The sequence below is a fragment of the Macaca fascicularis genome, chromosome 2, assembly GCF_037993035.2.
Source record: "Macaca fascicularis isolate 582-1 chromosome 2, T2T-MFA8v1.1".
In the NCBI taxonomy this organism is placed as follows: Eukaryota; Metazoa; Chordata; class Mammalia; order Primates; family Cercopithecidae; genus Macaca; species Macaca fascicularis.
In genome coordinates, this window is record NC_088376.1 from 115,724,754 (window position 1) to 115,748,008 (window position 23,255).

The following is a 23,255-nucleotide window of genomic DNA, read 5'->3' on the forward strand; positions in this document are numbered from 1 at the left end:
GGAGACATCCTGGGGCAATGATGTGACAGGAAGAGTTCTCTCATTCTAAGTCTTTGGCAAGTGGATAATACAAGGGAAGTTGGGACAAAGTTCCAATACCACAGAGCTCCACATCTGGGCAGAGATTAGAACACAGATGACTTTAACCTTCAGGAAGTCTCTAAAGAAAAATTTCAGAATCTGACTTTGAAGTCAAATGCGGTTTGATTAGGTCTCGCACGTGGGGTGGACTTTAAAAGGAAGACAGAGGAATTCAATTTTGAAGCTCTAAGCTTAGAGGATCTCTTCAATAAACAGGACAGGATGAAATTAGTCCTTGTTGTGGCAATTTCAAGAGCTTAACAGTTCAGTCAAGGCCCTGACCTGGACCAGGAGGCACTCACCCCATTTCCATCTGGGTTTCAGCACATAAGCCCAATTATCATTAGGTTTTTCTGTATGAAGCTGCAAATGCTCTCAGATGGGAGTAAATCTAGGGCAGATTTTTATAAGATTTTCAAAGAGGAGAAAAAGTTTTTAACTAAATTTTGCCAGTGAAGTAAAAGAAGGGCAAGCGGTTCATTCTTTCAATGCCTGTAATTCTGATACTTGGCAGCGTTGAGTGAGACATACCCAGAATGTGGAAATCTAGTTGTATATAAGAAATTGCTCTAATTTAATAACTGAAATTTACTGTTTTAGTACTCATATTACTAGTAGTATCCTTTCTCCATTTGTATCATTTATTCCTTAGGAAAAGGATGTGTAATTGATTTCCAGCCTCGAAGCAAGCAAAACTTCTATTACTAGAGTCACTTATGACCTTCTTTGAAAAAATCCAGTTTCATCTTTCGTTTACATTTTTCCAGATCCTTATAGTGCCTTACAGACTGAGAGCCACTGGCCCATTGATTTTAATCTGGCTGCCAGAAAAAACTCAGAGCCAACTTCATACTCTTTTATAATAATAACTGTATTAGCTTGGGCAGCTGGTATGTTTGCTTTATCTTTTTCCAATATGGAGGCTGAGCCTTATATCCATGACTTCTGAAAGTTTAAAATACTTTCTGAAATGAGACAAACTCTATAACCAAAACATAACCATGACAGAGCCCTATTTGATACTTCTGGCTACTGTTTTCTTTCTTTTTTTTTTTTTTTTTTGAGATGGAGTCTCGCTCTATCCCCCAGGCTGGAATGCAGTGGCACGATGTAGGCTCATTGCAAGATCCGCCTCCCGTGTTCACAGCATTCTCCTGTCTCAGCATCCAGAGTAGCTGGGACTACAGGTGCCCACCACCATGCCCGGCTAATTTTTTGTATTTTTAGAAGAGATGGGGTTTCACCGTGTTAGACAGGATGGTCTCGATCTCCTAACCTCGTGATCTGCCTGCCTCGGTCTCCCAAAGTGCTGGGATTACAGGCATGAGCCACTGTGCCCAGCTCTGGCTACTGTTTTCAATGCCACTTTACTTTTCAGATTTTTCTTAGAATTTCTCAATGTCTTTTCCTCCTCCTTCAAACCATTAACTGTGAATAGTTTCTTTATCCTTCCCCATTTTTGGAAAGGTGCATATAATTAAATCCCAGGTCTTGTAACTGGCATAATCATTCTCCTTTTTAAAATCAACACCTTTAAGCATATTAAAGTATAAAATACATTTTAAAAGAATTCAAAACCAGGACTGTTCATCATTGTGCATTCAAGGGGCCATAATACTTAAGGGGAGCCAGGTGTGGTAGCTCCTGTCTGTAATCCCAGCACTTTGAGAGGTTGAAGTGGGAGGGTTGCTTGAGCCCAGGAGTTTGAGACCAGCCTGGGCAACATAGTGAGACAGCACCTCTTTAAAAGGTGGTGTCTCACTATGTGTCACAACTTAGCCAGGCATGGTGGCACATGCCTGTGATCCTAGCTACACGTGAAGCTGAGGTGGGAGGATTGTTTGAACCCAGAAGGTCATGGCTACAGTGAGCCATGATGGTGCCACTGCACTCCAGCCTTGGCAACAGAGTAAAACTGTCTCAAAAAAGACAAAAAGGCCAGGAATGGTGGCTCACACATGTAATCCCAGCACTGTGAGAGGCCAAGGCAGGTGGATCACCTGAGGTCAGAAGCTCGAGACCAGCCTGGCCAACATGGCAAATCCTGTCTCTACTAAAAATACAAAAATTAGCTGGATATGATGGCATGCGCCTGTAATCCCAGCTACTTAGGAGGCTGAGGTAGGGGAATCACTTGAACCCAGGAAGTGGAGGTTGCAGTGAGTCAAGATCACGCCACTGTACTCTAGCCTGGGAGACAGAGTGAGACTCCATCTCAAAAAAAAAAAAAAAAAACAGAAAAAAATACTTAGGAGGACAATTCAGATCATAGAAACTGTTGTAATAAGTATACTACAATTTTAGAATTTCATAGGAAATGGGACATAAAGGGTCCTGTGCTAGCAAAATAAGTATATTACAACAATTTTCCAATTGATGCAAGTCAACTGTCTTGAGAAATGGCTGTTTTTTCTAATTGGCACAAAGTTTATGCGCTAGCAGAGGCTCTACTCTGAATTCCTGATGTGAGATGGCAAATGTGACTTTCCAGGATCACCATCAACACTATCCTGTGGAACCCAACCCAACCTGAAACACCTAAATCAGTCACTTGTTCTCCCCCTGGCTGATCAGCAATTTCTAGAAGACTTCTGCAGCCCTTCTACATCCTATTTTCCTTTTAATATTTTGTGCCACAATGTTAGTCCTTGGCTCTCATACTTTGTGGCTGACCACTCTGTCAAATACCCTTATCAATATTCTTCCTCTAAAGCTACTATTACTACATATACTAATATTTACAAATACACACACACAATTCCTATATACATTTGTAAATTATAGCTACTAATACTTCTACCAAATGCTAAACACTATGTACTCTCATTTAATCTTCAAATTCAGAATCAAGTGCTATTATTACCCAAACTATGCAGACGTAAAAACTGAGGCTTAGAGACAGCAAATGAATGCCTAAGGCCATTAAAGTAACTAACCAGAACAGACATTTGAATCAGCTGATAATCACCATGCTGCTTTTATGACCCTTCCTTTCCCAAAAGTTGGCGCGGCCCTGCGCAGTGATGCATGCCTATAGTCCCAGCTACTCAGGAGGCTAAGGTGGGAGGATCACTTGAGCCCAGGAGTTTGAGGCTGCAATATGCCACGATCACACCTGTGAATAGCCACCGCACTCCAGTCTGGGCAACAGAGCAAGACCCTGTTTCCTAAAAAAAACCAGTTGTTACTTACCAATGGCCTCTCTAATCAAAGTCAACCTTGTTTACAGGCTTTAAGGTGTCCCAGCATTTAGCTTCCAAGCCTTAAGAGCTTCAGTTTTGCTTACTAGTAAGCTAAGTAAACCCAAAGGTTCTTTCTTTTACAAGGCTTGTTATATTTCACCTTCAAGTCTTCAAGAAATAAAATCTCTTCATTCATCTTTTCCAATGAGTATTCCCAGACAAGTAACATCTGACTAAAAACAAAACCAAAATCTACCAAGTCCTGATGTCAATAGGTGCTACTTCAAGAAAAGAATCAGCTACATTTACTGAGTACTCATTGCATCCAGACCCAGTTCTAAGAGCTTTAAACATATTAACTAACTGGGTACTCACAGCCATCCCATGAAGGTAGTCATTAACTTGTTTTACAGATAAAGTTGAAATGAGGCTTAGATCACACAGCTAATAAGAACAGTTGGGATTGGAACTTAGGCAGTCAGGCTCTAGAACTCAGGGTTATAATACTACCCAATGATGCCCCCCATTTGTATTTCCACTACCACCTAGTTTTAATGCCATACATTATGAATGATATGAAAGAAGACAATCATGGTCTTTTTCTTAAATTTACCATTTAATTAAGAAAATTTTCTTTCGGAAAATATTAGGAAGATGACAATGATAACATATTTACTGAGTGGAATACATACGGTAGTAACATGTGGGTAAGCTCAAGACACTGAACTTTCAAGGGAAAGTACAGTGGGAAAATAATCTTTCCTAAAGCTATCTGGACAATCATGCAACGATCCTACACAACTGCTTACTAGTGTACCTTATGCAATTATTTTACTACCTTGCTTCCAAATGACTTCATTTGTTTTCAACCTGCCTCTTTCCTTGGCCTATATGTTCCTGGCAGGTAAAAGAGATGACTAAACATTCTCCTTTACGAACTGTAAGAGCAGAGTTTAGTGTTCTATAAGCAACTGATATTCTGTGAACGTCAGATGGCAAATGTGAAAACAAAGCACTACACAAGGGGCTGTTTTGAAATCATAAGTAACATGCAAAAGAATGTTTTTTATAAAAGACATGAACAAGATCAGAGACTGAGGAAATGTATTCATGCTCAAGAAGCACTGACCCAACGCATAGATGTCCACATGCACTAATGTCACTGGACTATGAAGCTGATTTTGATCCCTCCACCACCCTCAATCTGTAAAAGGCATCCCTGAAAGGGAATCAGCACCTGCCAGTCCTGCACCAGCACTGCCACCTTCTACCTTTTGCTACAGAAACACAGCCACAATGATTGGTGAGGGGGCTTTCTGTCCCTGGCAAAGCTAGCAACAAATTAAGGCTACTCCTGAACTAGGTTAATTCTGAATTTATTTTGCTAACAAGATTTTTTAAACTGTACTGCTTTCTTTATTCATAAAATAAACTGGCACCCCAATAAAGACTTTTTTCACATGCTTAAGGCTTCACTTTTCACCTAATCACTACTGATCATGCCACAGAAGGTACACTTTAAAAGAATGTTTATGCATAAAAAAGGACTGCACACCTGGAGAGCCTCCTGAGACCCAACATCTCACTGTCATGAGTGTTCCTGGGAAAGCAGAAACAAACATTACATGTAAAGAGAAACAAAACAAGCAACATTGGAGGGTCATGTATAAACCATGTATGGTTGAAGAAAAAGATTATTCAGTCGAAAGATAATATTTGAAACATTTCAACAAGGAAGACAGATGTTGGCAGAAAGAATGCACCCCCAGAATGAAGAGAATATACCCACAATCAATTTTTCTCACATTCTTTGGTATTAAAAAAAGGCGAAGGCAGAATCACAGCAGCACTTAGAAGTCAAGTGGTACTTGGAAAACTCAGCCCTGACTTCTGTGGCCAAGATTAGCTTAATCTTCTAGGCTACTGTCTGCCTGACTTCTGAAGAAATCTCTTATTACCAAAACCTCTCAATATAACTCTGATCGTGTTATTTCCTTTTTCATAGTCCAAAGTGTAAGACTGAATTCTTTCAATCTTTTAACGTCCACTCATGTCTATATTTCAAATTCAGATTCTTTTATTACCGTAGTGGATGATCTATATGGTTCTTTTGTGTTTTTCACTTCATTTGTACAAAATTCCTAGGAAACCTGTTCATAAATAGACTTTTTGTCTGAAGTAAGATTTATTTTATTTTATTTTATTTTAAGAACATAATGCTTAACTGTCTTTTTACAGGAGGTTTTAGGGCAAAACCTTTTTTTTTTTTTTTTTGAGACGGAGTTTTGCTCTTGTCGCCCAGGCTGGAGTGCAGTGGCACAATGTCGGCTCACTGCAACCTCCACTTCCCAGGTTCAAGTGATTCTCCTGCCTCAGCCTCCCGAGTAGCTGGGATTACAGGCGCCTACTACCACGCCTGGCTAATTTTTTGTATTTTTAGTAGAGACGAGGTTTCACCACGTTGTCCAGGCTGGTCTTCAACTCCTGACCTCAAGTGATCCATCTGCCTCGGACTTCCAAAGTGCTGGGATTACAGGTGTGTGCCACAGCGCCTGGCCAAAAACTTTCTTTTAACTTATTTGGGTGTCCCACAGACTACTAGCCACAGAGATAAGTAATTTTTTAGTATCTGGCCTGGGCTAATGCTTCGTTGGAACTGTTTTCTTAATACTCAGCTAATTTAAGATCTTTCTTTTCATCCAGTGTTGGCACAAATTGTACCATCACTTTTGCCTCCATTACCTTCTTTTGCCTGAGAAGTTTTTATCTTTGATAGGTGACTGATCTGGAAAACACAGGTGATGCTGTAGTAGAGTTACATAATTACACTCAAAGTTGTTCTTGACTTGATGTCTTTGATCTGGTTTCACACTTTTCCTCCGCTGTCCCTGGTATAACAAGGAATTAAGAACTTGGAAGGATGAAATTCATAGGCCAGTAATGGAGGAGACGCACATCTCAGGGTATACCAATCAATTTAGTTACTATGGTAAAGCTTAAAAAATTCTCCAAAATGCTATCTATAAATAGGAAAGCAGGACAGCTTCTCTTTTCTAAACTACTTTTTAAATTCTTCTTAGTGGATCTCTTAATTCATGTACAGACTGTGTCAACAGTTACTAAAGACTTCATTCAACTTTGAATCTGCCAAGCCTTGCTACTAGTGATTAGCTTATTCCTTATTGAAGGTATCTTCCCTGGATTGACTATTGCTGCAAAGATGGTGAGGCAGTCACGATTAAAGGAGAATACAGTGTTCCACAACGATCAGGCGAAAGAAACTGTATGGCGAGAGATAGTCTTGCAAAATTCCTTATAGGATCCCAGCTTCGGAATCTCACAGTAAGATCCCCTTCCACAAAACCCGTGAGGAGAAAAGTTTAGGGAACTTGAGAGAAAGGTTAGATAGGAAAAAAACCCAAAAATCTAGCTCAACATTTTATGAGCTATAAGAAGTTATGATTTGTTATTTTATAATCTGACATTCTTATAATGGCAAATAAAGATGAGGTGAACAAGGACAAACAAAGGGTAGGACCAATGGCTTACGTCACTGCAGTGGTAGTATCAAATTTCTGCTTACCTTTCCTAATTCAAATTGCATCTTTGTAATTCACCATGTAGAAATTACCCAAGTTAGATTTAAGTGGCATTCTTAAAAAAAAAAAAAAAACCTAGACGGCAAAAAGAATAACACGTTTTGCCAAGCTACATATGTAGTAGTCATTTTCATCTGGGTCATCTAAAAGTAACATGGCACTTTTACAAAAAAAAACTAACCATCCAATTGCAAATGAATTTTAAAAGACAACACATTACCATATATTTAAAGCTTACAACTTGATAGTTTAAAAAAATATATATTTTCTTCACCTATCTAAATCAAAATAAATAGTAACTGAGATGTCCCCAGCTATAAGAAGAATATATACCTTTTTCTTTTGGCACTACCGGTATCAGAGGTGGCTGAAGAGATCATGCTGTCTCCGTCCTCAATATCGTCTCTCCTGGCAAGCTCTTTCTTCTTTGCCTAAAACAGAGCAGATGTCAGGAGTCGAGCTCACGCTGCCAAACACTCCTCTGAATATATGAATGTTAAAGAGCTAGACATATCGGATTCACTCAGAAAAATACAATCACATGCAGGATGTACAAAATGAAAGAGTCACTAAACATTTTCAATAACTAATTTTAACAAAAGCCTGCATGACAAAAAGAGTAGGCTAAAAAACAGATCTACAGGGTTGAGGAGTCAATACCAGCCAAAGCATTTATGACTATAATGGGTGCTAACTGGTTAAAAGCACCGAGGCAAGTTGTAGAAGCATCCTGCTCTGGTCCTATTTAAGCAAAACCAACTCAAAGAGGGCCTTTGGTACTTCTGACTTCTTTTTTTTGTTTGTTTTTGTTTTTGTTTTTAGACGGAGTCTCGCTTTGTCGCCAGGTTGGAGTGCAGTGGCACCATCCCCACTCACCACAACCTCCATTTCCCGGGTTCAAGCAATCCTCATGCCTCAGCCTCCAGAGTAGCTGGGATAACAGACACACGCCACTACCGCTGGGCTAATTTTTGTATTTTTTGTAGAGACGGGGTTTCATCATGTTGGCCAGGCTGATCTCGAACTCCTGACGTCTCGTGATCCACCCGCCTCGGCCTCCCAAAGTGCTGGGATTACAGGCGTGAGCCACCGCGCCCGGCCAGTACTTCTGACTTCTAAGGGGCAGTGTGGCTAAGAATAAAGTTTAACGCAAGAAGTGAAAGAAGATCTACTTTTCAACACATGCATTTTTAAAGGCCTTCTGCCAAACAGAGCTGAAAGTCCAAGCACAGCAGGCTTAGGGAATGTACAGAGTACCAAAAAGGTAACACCTGAAACTCTTAGCACTAAGGTTCAGTGTTAATCATATAAAATGAAGATTCTATGGGTGATCTAAAATTGCCTTTGTTGCTTCCTTGTTCAGAGATTTGCCTTTCCAGAAAGATTCTACCAAAAACTGTCAGATAGACCCAATTTGTATTTCATATCTACCTTTTCATCTCAAAATCTGTAGATGAACCATGACCTGAGACATCCTTCCAAGGGTTCTCAGAAAGGATCTGATAAATTTACAGACAATATACAAAGATTAATTTGCTTTCAGATGTCCTTTCTCATAGAATCAGTCCTACCTTAACAAAGTCTAGAACCACAGGAATAAAATCTAAATGATGGAATATCATCTGTGATTGGTGGGTGACTTCATGAGAATCCCAAAACTACTGTACAGGCACCAATCCCTGCTTCCTCCAATCAGAAAGCTAACCCCATCTCAACTATTATTTCTCCTCTATATAGCCATGACAACTCCAAAAAAATATTCAGCAGTACTTGTGGATGAAATACATAATAAATACATATTATAATACGTAAGTATAACATATAAACTCTCTCTATATGTGTGTGTGTGTGTATATATATATATATATTTTGTTTGTTTGTTTGAGACAGGGTCTCACTCGGTTACCCAAGCTGGAGTGCAGTGGCACAATCTCGGCTCACTGCAACCTCCACCTCCCAGGCTCAAGAAATCTTCCCACCGCAGCCTCCTGAGTAGCTGGGACTACAGGCATGTGCCATCAGGACTGGCTAATTTTTGCAGTTTTTGTAGAGATGGGGTCTCGTTATGCTGCCCAGGCTGGTCTTGAACTCCTGAGCTCAAGTGATTCTTCCAACTTGGCCTCCCAAAGTGCTGGGATTACAGATGTGAGCCACCGCACCCAGCCAAATGATGTAATATTACTGCTAAGGGTGGGGGGGATCACACATCTTACTAGAACACACTCAAAACATGCAAAATTATTTTAATCATATATACAACAAACTCAGCAAAAACAACAAATCAAACCTGCATAACTTGCTGCAATTTTAGAACTCGCTTGTAGATGGCTGAATTGGGCACATTATAGCGTTTGGCATTTTCAAACATCAAATTCAGATCACACTCCAAATGATCTAAAGTTTCATATTCTTGATTCTTCAGTTTTGTTCTGTGAAAGACAAAGACATTGTTAGAATTTTCTGTCATGAAAATTATGAAACATTCTTCCTGAAAGTCCAATGCAAAATCTTAAAAGCACTAGATGGTATCTTCACTGGTAATACTGATTAGGAACTTAAAATGAATTTTGAGATACAAAGTAAGGAGGCAAAAGCACCATTACATTAAGATAATACGACAGTTTACTTGAAAATCCAAAAGAATAAACTAAAACACTGTAAGAAATAATAAGAGGACCTAGTAAAGTGGTCAATTACAAACCAAATATTCTACTTGGAAAAAACCCTAATGGAAAAATCCTGATAATAGTTAATAAGTGAACCTTATGAAGGTACGAAAAATAGGGAGGTTTTAAGTGACCTCAATGAAGAATCACTGTGATCTACCCCTTTCTGAAAACAAAAGACCATTCTAGTTCTTAAGAGTTAAAGAGACAGTACTGACAGTGCAAAATATTTATAAACAATAAAGAGTGGTCTTACGATGGTAAAAGAGAGACAGATATGTCAGAGTCCATTCACTTCTACTCTTCCAATATAAACACATAACAAATAACAGCTTAAAGTTGGGATTTTTGGCCAGGCGCGGTGGCTCAAGCCTGTAATCCCAGCACTTTGGGAGGCAAGGACGGGCGGATCACGAGGTCAGGAGATCGAGACCATCTTGGCTAACATGGTGAAACCCCGTCTCTACTAAAAAATACAAAAAACTAGCCGGGCGAGGTGGCGGGCGCCTGTAGTCCCAGCTACTCGGGAGGCTGAGGCAGGAGAATGGCGTAAACCCGGGAGGCGGAGCTTGCAGTGAGCTGAGATCTGGCCACTGCACTCCTGGGCAACAGAGCAAGACTCCGTCTCAAAAAAAAAAAAAAAAAAAAAAGTTGGGATTTTTACTTAAAAGTCTTAAGATTTCAAGTATCTCCCTTGAACACAATCATTATTATTGTATCTACTATCATAAAGCCCTTATGTACTTTGTACAAAGTAGAGTCACTATTTGCTGTAACACTATATGGATTTAGACAGGACAGACTTTAAATCTTTTGACTGTAGCATTCGCATGTTAACCACCAAAATCACAAAGATAGTTAACAATAACATGTATAAACAGCTTCACAGAATAAATACATTTTCTTTTAGAATGGCATCTGCACAGACGGGCGCGGTGGCTCACGCCTGTAATCCCAGCACTTTGGGAGGCCAAGGCAGGCGGATCACGAGGTCAGGAGATGGAGATCATCCTGGCTAACACGGTGGAACCCCGTCTCTACTAAAAATACAAAAAATTAGCCATGTGTTGTGGCAGGCGCCTGTAGTCCCAGCTACTCTGGAGGCTGAGGCAGGAGAATGGCGTGAACCTGGGAGGCAGAGCTTGCAGTGAGGAGAGATCACGCCACTGTGCTCCAGCCTGGGCAACAGAGCCAGATTCCGTCTCCAAAAAAAAAAAACAAAGCAAAAAAAAAAAAAAAAAAAAAATAGAATGGCATCTGCATGTCAAGTTTTATTTAAAATTTACCAAAATCATATTCAGATTCTGTGTTGTGCTCCAACAGATGAATATTAGAGAACATCTCTGTGATGAAGCAAATAACAACTAAGAACAAATTCAGCTCTCAGTACCAGGTTGTGTAGCTAGCACCTAGAGTTCAAATTACAGCCTCAGACTTATTCCCGTCAACTCAAAGGGTGGAGTGCTAGATGTTCTCAACACCCTCAAATAGACAGAAAACCCAAACTTGCAAATGACAACGAATAATAAACCTGCAGATATTTATCAGATTACTATTAATCAAGGGTAGTAGGGGAGGAAAAAGAAAAAAAAAATAGGGGGACAAATCCCAGTACAGCAGAAGGTAGCATATGGAGTACACACTATCTAGTTCTTGCTTACTCTTCCATTTTTGTTGCTTTTGGGGAAACTCAACTATCTTCCTTCTGCCAATAGATCTTCCTAGGGGTACACTGTACAATATAGTAGCCACTAGCCATGTGTGGCTATTTAAATTAAAATTAAATAAAACTTAAAATCTAATTCCTTAATTGCACTAGCCACATTTCAAGTGCTCAATAGCCACATGTGACTACTGTCTATCACACTGGAATATTGACAATAAACATTTTCATCATTGCAGAAAGTTCTGTTGAATAGCACTGTCCCTAGACTTCCCTGTTGCTCTGCAGACCACAATGGAAGGGATCGTAGGCACAGTAAGGCTCCTGTCAGGCACCACTGGCTCACAATCCTCGGAAGGCAGCAATATCAGACATAATAGTTGACCCTTCAGAACTTTAGTGTGCTGGGCTTCAATAACTTCCCTATTCCTTACTCTCCCCTGTGTGCCACACAATTGTCATAAATTAGAAAGCGGAGGGGAGATACTACTGACTTAAAGCAAAGTTTATATTAGAAAATTTCAACTTGGCAGGGGACTGAGCTGGCTAAGAATTTATCTACTTTCGAACTAAGCTACTGTAATAAGACTATTTAAATAATTAAAAAAAAAAAAAGAATGAAGGAGAAAGGAAACCAAGAACAAAAATTGTTCATAAATTTGAACAGGGAACAACTTAACATCTGCAAGACTATCACTACCTTTTCTCAAGGCAAAGAATATAAAAGACATATTTCTAGGCTATTTCCCTAATGAATGTCAGTCTTAATTTCCATGTTATTTTAATAAGACCAAATAAACTAATTTTCTGTATCCTACTTGTATACAGGACCTCCAAAGTCTGGATTAAATAAAAGGACCGTAAATCCTACTGATCAAGGCCAGGCGTGGTGACTCATGCCTGTAATCCCAGCACTTTGGGAGGTCAAGGCGGGCAGACCGTTTGAGCTCAGGAGTTTGAGGCCAGCCTGGGCAACATGGCAAAACCCTATCTCTATTTAAAAAAAAAAAAAATAAATATATATATATATATATATATATATATATATATATAATCTTACTGATCAAATGGTGAAAACAAAAGTTACAAATGCAAAAGCATGAAACATACTTTGCTAGCCAGCCTTATTTCCTAGAATCCAGCAAGCACAAGAATTTTAATCCCTACTATTTGGAAGCTTAATTATCTGCCGTGAAGCCAACTTACTGTTACTTAGCTAAGGTAGTTTTATCTGCTTCTTGACTCTATCTGGGTATTTTGCTATAAAGCATCATATTTTATAATATTACTTCTTCCTTTTTGTTGAGACAGGGTCTTACTCTGTTACCCAAGCTGGAGTGCAGTGGCATGATCTTGGCTCACTGCAACCTCCATCTCCCATGTTCAAGCGATCCTCCCGTGTCAGCCTCCCAAAGTGCTGGGATTCCAGATGTGAGCCACCTCCCCTGGCCAACTTTTGATATTTTTTAGTTTATTTTTAATTTAAATAAACAAGGCGGCACAGCGGAACCAATTAAACTGTTTTTCTGTTCTTTTTTTTTTTTTTTTTTTGAGACGGAGTCTCGCTCTGTCGCCCAGGCTGGAGTGCAGTGGCCGGATCTCGGCTCACTACAAGCTCCACCTCCCGGGTTTACGCCATTCTCCTGCCTCAGCCTCCCGAGTAGCTGGGACTACAGGCGCCTGCCACCTCGCCCGGCTAGTTTTTTTTTTTGTATTTTTTAGTAGAGACGGGGTTTCACCGTGTTAGCCAGGATGGTTTCAATCTCCTGACCTTGTGATCCGCCCGTCTCGGCCTCCCAAAGTGCTGGGATTACAGGCTTGAGCCACCGCGCCCGGCCATTTTTCTGTTCTTTATACCAAAAAGTCTAAGAATTTTTATTGATTTCCTGAAAACAATAAATATCTTCGAAAATTTATAACGTAAGAAAGGAGCTTGGAAGGTACAGGTAATATCAAAATTCACAGAGATTGATTAAAAGATGGAAGGCAAACCAAGTGATTTTGAACACATTCATTTGATTCCAACTTAAGATTTTTGGTTAACTTTTCTTAAAGATATTTATTCCTTTGAATGTTTTGAATTTTTATGATTCTTTGGGAATGGTCACCTGTTCTGCTTTTTACAGAAACAGAAATTTTAGCTATTGTGAATGCTGCTGCTGTGAACATAGGTTTACAAATCCCTCTTTGAGACCCTGCTTTCATTTCTTTGGGGTACATATGCAAAATGGAATTTCTTAATCATATGGTAATTCTATGTTTAATTTTTTGAGGAACTGCCACACTGTTTTCCACAGTGTCTATACCATTTTGCATTCCCACTATCTGCACAGAGGTTCCAATTTCTCCTCATACACACCAATAATAATAATAATAATAATAATTTTTTAAAGTAACCATAATAATAATAATAATTTTTTTAAAGTAACCATCCTAATGAGTGTGAAGCGGTGTCACACAACAGTTTTGAACTGCATTTCCCTAATAACTAGTGATGCTGAGCATCTTTTCATGTGCTTATTAGCCAGTTGTATATTTTCTCTGGAGAAAGGTCCACTCAAGTCCTTTGCCCATTTCTGAATTGGGTTGTTTTTTTGTGGTTGAGACATCCTACTATTTTTAATGATAGTATTGTGATTTAAGTATTCTGTCTGGTAGCCCAATGATCACTTTAACATTTTCTAAACAGAAAAAGAGAACAAGATGAATCATCTTTCTGGTATGGTTTCAGTTAATGAATTCTCCAGGAACTGACTATGCTTATCCTGGGGTTTCAACTACAGATACAGAACTTAAATACAGACTGTCATAATTAAAATATTAATAAAAGATGTAGGCTGAAAGATTTTTGTACTTTGTTCAGTTATAAGATAATGAACAGTTAAGGCCGGGTGCAGAGGCTCACGCCTGTAATCCTAGCACTTTGGGAGGCCGAGGTGGGTAGATCATGAGGTCAGGAGATCGAGACCATCCTGGTCAAAGTGGTGAAATCCAGTCTCAAATAAAAATACAAAAATTAACTTGGCATGGTGGTGTGCGCCTGTAGTCCCAGCTACTCAGGAGGCTGAGGCAAGAGAATCACCTGAACCCAGGAGGTGGAGGTTGCAGTGAGCCGAGATCGTGCCACTGCACTCCAGTCTGGCGACAGAGTGAGACTCTGTCTTCAAAAAAAAAAAGGTAATGAACAATTAAAATTTGAGGTTAAAGAGAAAAAAACAACAACACTATTTTTGCCTTTAATATCCTTATCCATTTTAGGAAGGAATACATTATGTGCAGGCTCAACCACAACAAAATAAAATTATACTGAATAATGCAGAAGACATCTTACCGGATCTGTTGTAGTGATATAGGCATTTTAATTTGCTGGTAATAATCAGGGTATTTTTTCTTTGAAGGCAAATGGAAAAAAGGTTCAGCTATTAGCTGCCCTTGGTTATTCCGACAACTCCTAACTGTGTCATAAAGCTGATAAAAAGGATTTGAAACATCCATAAAGGAAGTGATGCTTTCTGCTTCTGACTCTCCCTCTTCATAACGTGCAGCTGGAAAGACAAAAAAAGTATTTATAAAGGGAAGAATGAGATGAAGAAAGAACCACACTTTAAAGCTCATTTAACAACCTTCCAGACTGAACTAAATACATTTGAAAATTATTATTACTATTATTTTTGAGATAGGGTCTGGCTTTGTCACCCAGGCTGGAGTGCAAGGGCACGATCTTGGCTCACTGCAGCCTCTGCCTCTGGGACTCAAGCAATTCTCCCAGATCAGTCTCCCGAGTAGCTAAGACGACAGGCGCACACTACCACACCCAGCTAATTTTTGGATTTTTCAGTAGAGATGAGGTTTCGTCATGTTGCCCAGGCTGGTCTCAAGCTCCTGAGCTCAGGCGATCTGCCAGCCTCAGCCTCCTAAAGTGCTGGGATTACAGGTGTGAGCCGCCACGTCTGGCCCTTTTAAAAAAAAATTCTAAGATAAAGGAAATAATTACTTAAAAAAAAAAAAAAGTCTCTAAGGCTTGGGCGTGATGGCTCACGCCTGTAATCTCAGCACTTTGAGAGGCCAAGGAGGGTGAATCACAAGGTCAGGAGTTCAAGACCAGCCTGGCCAACACGGTGAACCCCGTCTCTACTAAAAATACAAAAATTAGCTGGGCATGGTGGCATGCGCTTGTAATCCCAGCTACTCAGGAGGCTGAGGCAGGAGAATTGCTTGAACCCAGGAGGCAGAGGTTGCAGTGAGCAGAGATCACACCACTATACTCTAGCCTGGGTGACAGAGCAAGATTCTGTCTAAAAAACAAACACACACAAAAAAACTCTCTAATGTTTATTAAAGATAAGGCTAAAAATGCTTAACATAATTGCAAGTTTAGAGAAATATTACATAGAAATAGAATATTAAATAGTAAAAGTACACTAGTTTTAAAGGTTGCAAAACAGTTTCTTTTTGAAATGTGCTTTCTTCAGAGACTGTCTGCTATACCTGGCCAAAAGGAGCAAGTAACCATTCAGAGATCCCAGAATTAAAACAGTAACATGAAGTTTAGGATAGTATAAATTTAGATTGGGCTGATTCTTTTTTATTTATTTATTTATTCACTTACTTATTTTTTTTGAGATAGGGGTCTTACTCTGTCACCAGGCTGGAGTGCAGTGGCGTGATCTCGGCTCACTGCAACTTCTGCCTTCTGAGTTCAAATGATTCTCCTGTCTCAGCCTCCCGAGTAGCTGGGACTACAGGTGTGTGCCACTATGCTAGGCTAATTTATTTATTTTTTTTGTATTTTTAGTAGAGATGGGGTTTCACCATGTTAGCCAGGATGGTCTCGACCTCCTGACCTTGTGATCCACCCACCTCGGCCTCCCAAAGTGCTGGGATTACAGGCATGAGCCACTGCACCCGGCCTAGATTGGGCTGATTCTATCAGACATAATTTAGCCTTAAGTCTCTGTGACTTTGCCCACTGATTTAAAACATCCCTGAGGAGTATTCCCTTGCTGAGGGAATTTTTAGGTAGAAGGAAATCATAAAAACACCAAAGCAAACAAAACGTAATTCGTTTTATAAAAATAAAAAATATGTTGCTCATTTCCCCAAACTCCTAAACAGTGTATAAGAACCATAATTTAAATTTTTCTTGATGGATCAGAATAAACATATAGTTGCTATGTACTCCCAGGTAAGAACAATAATCATTTATTAAGAATTTAGGCTAGGCGTGGTAACTCACGCCTGTAATCCCAGCACTTTGGGAGGCCAAGGTGGGCAAATCATGAGGCCAGTAGTTCAAGACCAGCCTGGACAACATGGTGAAACCTCGTCTCTACTAAAAATATAAAAAATTAGCCGGGTGTGGTGGCAGGTGACTGTAATCCCAGCTACTCGGGAGGCTGAGGCAGGAGAATCACTTGAAACTGGAAGATGGAGATTGTAGTAAGCAGGGATCACGTCACTGCACTCCAGTGACTCACGCTTGTAATCCTGCCTGGGCAACAGAGTGAGACTCTGCCTCAAAAAAAAAAAAAAAATTTAATTATGTGGTTTTTTTTTTTGTTTGTTTGAGACAGAGTCTCGCTCTGTTGCCCAGGCTGGAATGCAGTGGCGCGATCTCGGCTCACTGAAAGCTCCGCCTCCTGGGTTCAGGCCATTCTCCTGCCTCAGCCTCCCAATTAGCTGGGACTACAGGCGCCCGCCACCACGCCCAGCTAATTTTTTGCATTTTTTAGTAGAGACGGGGTTTCACTGTGTTAGCCAGGATGGTCTCGATCTCCTGACCTCGTGATCTGCCCGTCTCAGCCTCCCAAAGTGCTGGGATTATAGGCATGAGCCACCAAGCCCGGCCAATTATGTGTTAAGAGCTTGATAAGTACCAGCCTCAGGTAATCCTAAAACCACCACACAAGATGGGTATCATTTCTTTTTCAAATGGGAAAACTGAGCATATGAGTTTAATTACTTGCACAAGTTCACTCACCACATAAAAGCAGTTGAAGGGGATTAGGAACCAGAGTCATGGAGCTAGAAGCAGGTAAGAATTTGAAACTAGTCTTTTCTGACTCTACTACCTCTGATCTCTCCCCTAAAGAGCCTGCAGTTGGAATGACACCTAGATATATATTTTGTTGCTACTGTAAGTGGCATCTTTTAAAAAAACTGTCAACTGTAATCCTTATACATTTTTTCTGATTCTTACACCTTCATTGCTGTCACTGTAGGCTGGCTAGTACTGTGACTAACAAAGGTAACAGTATTACCTTGTTTCTGTTGGTAAGGGAAATGCTGTTACCTTTTCTCCATTAAAAATGGAGATACCCTTGGTGGGCACAGTGGCTTACATCTGTAATCCCGACAATTTGAGAGGTGGAGGTGGGTAGACAGCCTGGGCTCAGGAGTTTGAGGCCAGTATGGGCAAAATGATGAAACCTCATCTCTACCACAAATATAAAAAATTTGCTGGATGTGGCGGCACGTGCCTGTGGTCCCAGCTACACCAGAGGCTGATGTGGGAAGACTGCTTGAGCTTGGGGGGTGGAGGTTGCAGTGAGCTGAGATCACGCCACTGCACTCCAGCCTGGGTGACACAGTGAGACCCAGTCTCAAGAAAAAAGGAGGCTGGGCACAGTAGTTCATGCTTGTAATCCCAGTACTTTGGTAGGCCGAGGCAGGCAGATCATTTGAGGCCAGGAGTTCGAGATCAGCCTGGCCAACATGGCGAAACCATGTCTCTACTAAAAATACAAAAAAAAAAAAAAAAAAAAAATTAGCCGGGTGTGGTGACAGGCACCTATAATCCCAGCTACTCGGAGGCTGAGGCAGGAGAATCACTTGAACCCGGGAGGCGGAGGCTGCAGTGAGCAGAGATCACGCCATTGCACTCCAGCCTGGGCAACAACAGCGAAACTCCGTCTCAAGAGAAAAAAAAAGGAGATACTCTGTCAATATCCCCCTCTCTTACTAGTTAGCAAATAATTTTTATCTTGAATGGGAACTGAAACAGTTATCAATGCATCTGCTGAGCAAATCATGATTTTACTCTTATAATTTGTTACTGTGGTAAATATTACTTTTTTTTATATTTTCTAATCCTAAACCCAACTATGTCATTATATACTATCTTTTATACACACTGCTAGACAATGTGCTTATATTTTGTTCGGCTTTGATATCTAGGTTATATTAGATTCACAGGTTATGTTAGAGTCACAGAATGAACTGCGGAGCTCTTTTTCTATTCTCTGCATGAGTTTATTTAAAATTCTATTCCTTAAATGTTTGGCCTGGTGTTTTCTACTGGGAAGATTGTATTTTATTCTTTTTTTTTTTTTTTTTTTGAGACGAAGTCTCGCTCTGTCACCAAGGCTGGGGTGCAATGGCATGATCTCATCTCACCGCAACCTCCACCTCCTGGGTTCAAGCAATTCTCCTGCCTCAGCCTCCCGAGTAGCTGGGATTACAGGCGTGCACCACCACGTCTGGCTAATTTTTCTGTTTTGAGTAGAGACGGGGTTTCACCATATTGGTCAGGCTGGTCTCAAATTCCTGACCTCATATTCTCTCTTTAAGAGACAAAGTCTCACTCTGTTGCCAAGGCTAGAGTGTAGTGGCATAATCATAGCTTATGGCAAACTTGAACTCGTGGGTTCAGGCAATCCTCCTGCCTTAGCCTACCAAGTAGGTAAGACTACAGACATGCACCACACCACACCCAGCTAATTTTTCTTTTTCTTTTTGTAGAGGTGAGGTCTCGCTATGTTGCCCAGGCTGGTCTTGAACTCCTGGACTCAAGTGACCCTCCTGCCTCTGCCTTCCAAAATGTTGGCATTATAGGTGTGAGTCAGCCTTTTTATCCTTGAATCCGTTTTAGGCACTTATTTTCTAGAAATCTGTTCATCTAAATTTTTAAATATATCTTCATAACTGTATTCACACCTTTTACCTTTTTTTTTTTTTTTTTTTTTTTGAGGGGGGACAAAGTTTTGCTCTTGTTGCCCAGGATGAAGTGCAATGACACAATCTCGGCTGACAGCAACTTCCACCTCCTGGGTTCAGGTGATTCTCCTGCCTCAGCCTCCCAAGTAGCTAGGATTACAGGCATGTGCCACCACGCCCAGCTAATTCTGCATTTGTAATAGAGACGGGGAAAGTTTCTCCATGTTGGCCAGGCTGGTCTTGAAACTCCCAACCAATCTCAAATGATCCCCCCACCTCAGGCTCCAAAAGTGCTGGAATTACAGGTGTGAGCCATCAAGCCCAGCCTTATTCACACAGTCTTTTTTAAAACTCTGTATGCTCTCCTCCCCGCCAATATTGTTTATTTATGCCTTCTTGATAATCTCACCTCAGACTTGTTTATTTCATTAAGGCTTTTAACAGAATAACTTTTGACTTTATTGATCTTTCCTGTTATAGGTTTCCTTTCTTTTCATTTTTTTGGAGACACAGCTGGAGTGCAGTGGTGGGATCACGACTCAATGCAGCCACCTCAACCTCCCAGGCTCAAGTGATCCTCTCATCTCAGCCTCTGGAGTAGCTACACATGGCTAATTTTTAAATTTTTCTGGTAGAATTAGCCAGGTGTGGAGGCAAGTACCTGTGGTCCCAGCTACTAGCGAGGCCGAGGTGGGAGGATTGCTTGAGCCCAGAGGTAGAGGTTGCAGGGAGCCAAGATCACATCACTGCTCCAGCCTGGGTGACAGAGGGAGACCCTGTCTTAAAAAAAAAAAAAATTTTTTTGGCCAGGCGCGGTGGCTCAAGCCTGTAATCCCAGCACTTTGGGAGGCCGAGATGGGCGGATCACGAGGTCAGAAGATCGAGACCATCCTGGCTAACATGGTGAAACCCTGTCTCTACTAAAAAATACAAAAAACTAGCCGGGCGAGGTGGCGGGCGCCTGTAGTCCCAGCTACTCAGGAGGCTGAGGCAGGAGAATGGTGTAAACCTAGGAGGCAGAGCTTGCAGTGAGGTGAGATCCGGCCACTGCACTCCAGCCTGGGCGACAGAGCGAGACTCCGTCTCAAAAAAAAAAAATTTTTTTTGTAGAGGCAGGGTGTTTCTATGTTGAGCAGGCTGGTCTCAAACTTCTGGACTCAACTGACGCTCCTGCCTCAGCCTCTAAAAGTGCTGGCATAACAGGCGTGAGCCAGTGCACCAGCCTGCGTTGTTTTAAGCCACTAAGTTTGTGGCACAGTGTCAGCAGCAATAGGAAACAAATACTTACATGAAGAAGTGTGTTCAAATCTTTATCTTCATTGATTTTCTGTTAAGCTCTTGAGAGAAGAGGGCTCCCAGACTAAGGGAAGTGTTTTAAATTTCTCTGTAAAGTTTCATCTGCTTGTTTTACATATTTTGAGCTCTTCTACAATTTAATTTGCTGACGAAATTAACCTTCTATCATCATTAGGTAATCCTTTTTATCTGTGTAATGATCTCTATTTGAAAGTCCATCTTATCAAAAGTCAGTGTAGCTACTCTGGTTATTATTTACCTGGTATATCTTTCAGCCACCCTTTTCTTTTTTTCAAGACAAAAGCCCAATTTTATTATTTTTATTTTTTATTGATTTATTTTCTGAGACAGGGTCTCACTCTGTTGCCCAGGCTGGAGTGGAGTGGTGTGATCACTTCAGCCTCGACCTCCCTGGGCTCAGGATCCTCCCATCTCAGCTTCCCAAGTAGCTGGGACTACAGGCATGCACCAACACGCCTGAATAAATTTTGTATTTTTTGTAGAGACAGCGTTTTGCCATGTTGCCCAGGTTGTTCTTGAACTTCCGGGCTCAAGCAATCCTCCTACCTAGGCCTCCCAAAGTGCTGGGATTATGGGTGTGAGCCACCACACCTGGCCTTATCCATCCTTCTAGATTCAACTTTCTTATGTTTTTATATTTGATGTGTCTCTTGTAACCAGCCATATAACCTTTTTTTTTTTTTCCCGAGACAGAGTTGTATTGTAAACAGAGTGCCTCTGTTGCCCAGGCTGGAGTACAGTGGTGTGATCTCGGCTCATTGCAGCCTCCACTTCCTCAGTTCACTGCAGCCTCCATTTCCTCGGTTCAAGTGAATCTCTTAAGCCTTCAGAGTAGCTGAGACTACAGGGGCGCACCACCATGCCCAGCCAATTTTTGTATTTTTAGTAGAGACAGGGTTTCACCATGTTGGCCAGGCTGGTCTTGAACTCCTGACCTCAAGTGATCCACCCACCTCAGCCTCCCAAAGTGCTGAGATCACAAGTATGAGCCACTGTTCCCGGTCGTGTGTCACTTTTATAATCAGCAAAAAAGAATGCTAACAACAAGATAATATTTTTTCAATTTCTGATAAGACCAGGCACAATTTAAATAAAGAAATACTTAATTCTGTAGATCAATGCTTCAAAAAAGTAAAATTATACATAATAGTCTATAGTGATTATGAAATTTCTATAGGAGATTTAGTTAAAAACAAGATACAACTGTAGAAGTCTGTTGTGTAACATTCAATAATAAAATTGAGGCCAGGCGTGGTGTAATCCCAGCACGCTGGGAGGCCGAGGCAGGCGGATCACAAGGGCAGGAGTTCAAGACCAGCTTAGCCAATATAGTAAAACCCAGTCTCTATTTAAAACACAAAAATTAGCCAGGCGTGGTGGCACATGTCTCTAGCCCCGGCTACTCAGGAGGCTGAGGCAGAAGAACTGCTTGAACCCGGGAGGCGGACATTGCAGTGAGCTAAGGTCATGCCACTGCACTCCAGCCTGGGCAACAGAGTGAGACTCCGTCTCAAAAAAAAGAAAAGGATATACCAGAATAAGTTAATGAAACAAATTTTATCTTTACACATAAAACATCTATAGTAAAGGGGAAAATAATATACCAAACTTAAGAGAAAGACAAGCTGAGAAGAAATTAGAGCATACTGAAAATATAAGCTAAAGCCTGAAAATCTAAGATGAATGTGGATTTCTGAGATTTTCTGATGCTTTTACTAGTACTCACTATTTATCATTACAGGTTTTAAACCGGGATCTGCTAAAAGTTATCAATTATTTTTGCTAAAGTATTATTTACCGAAATACAAATTTTAAGACAAGACAAAGCATTAACCTTTTGGTAAGTCTGACAACCAGAGTACAATCAAATACAACAAAATCTCAAACCAGCAAACTCTAGGCCAGAACAAAATCACTGCAATTTCATTGAGCCAGAAGGATCCACTAAGAAGGCATTTCACTAGTCAAACCTAATGCCTACCAGCTAAAGCAGCATCTTCTTCACTTTCTGAGCCATACTGAAGTGCCATTGTAATTGCTGATAAACGACCTCCTTGTACTGCTCTTTTATTGCTACAAAAAAAAAAAAAAAAAAAAAGCAATTAGAAGACAAGGAAGGATGTTATAATAATTAGGTTACTTAACAGGGAACAGGAACTGTTAACAAAGTGTTAAGATAAAAGAAAAATAATTTCTATTCAATTGCCTCCTTAGTTTATCTCTGTACTTAATGGTTCTCAAAATCAATCTCAGCCAAGAAAACTATTTTTTCCTCTTAGAAAAGAGGGAGTGGAAAATAAGGACTCAGTCACAGTTGCTGATAATTCTAAGACGTTCATATTTTACAATACAAATTCTATTATGAGGTTGGGCATGGTTGCTCACGCCTGTAATCCCAGCACTTTGGGAGGCTGAGGCAGGTGGATCACCTGAGGTCAGGAGTTTGAGACCAGCCTGGCCAACATGGTGAAACCCCGTCTCTACTAAAAATACAAAAAATTAGCCAGGTGAGGTAGTAGGCTCCTATAATCCCAGCTATTCAGGAGGCTGAGGCAGGAGAATCACTTGAATCTGGGAGGCAGAGGTTGCAGAGATTGTGCCACTGCACTCCAGCCTGGGCAACGACAGCAAAACTTCGTCTCAAAAAAAATCCCAAAAACCAAACAAACAAACCAAAAAAAAAAAACCCAAATTATATTATGAATTTAAAAAACCTATTAGTATTTAACCTCACATTTTATTGGTAGCTAACATTAAACACTGCCTGAGCAACAATGCTTAAGCATCATCTGAGAGGTGGCGTAAGGCCTAC

The 23,255-nt window shown here is 40.6% G+C and overlaps 1 protein-coding gene across 50 annotated transcripts in view; it reads right to left on the reverse strand.

Annotated features, from left to right (window-relative positions):
* The window catches only part of PBRM1 (polybromo 1), a 150,511-nt gene that overhangs the window by 84,000 nt on the left and 43,256 nt on the right, over positions 1-23,255 (reverse strand). For 29 of the 50 annotated variants that reach the window (XM_045386106.3, XM_065540698.2, XM_065540718.2 and 26 more), the window contains 4 exons: positions 22,425-22,516; positions 14,523-14,736; positions 9,150-9,291; positions 7,196-7,293 (listed from right to left, as the gene is read on the reverse strand). In XM_045386106.3, coding sequence (XP_045242041.1) covers positions 7,196-7,293; positions 9,150-9,291; positions 14,523-14,736; positions 22,425-22,516 — 546 coding nt within the window. Of the gene's footprint in view, positions 1-4,818; positions 4,864-7,195; positions 7,294-9,149; positions 9,292-14,522; positions 14,737-22,424; positions 22,517-23,255 lie in introns of all 50 variants that reach the window. The other 21 variants (XM_065540711.2, XM_045386088.3, XM_045386085.3 and 18 more) reach the window with 1 other exon arrangement.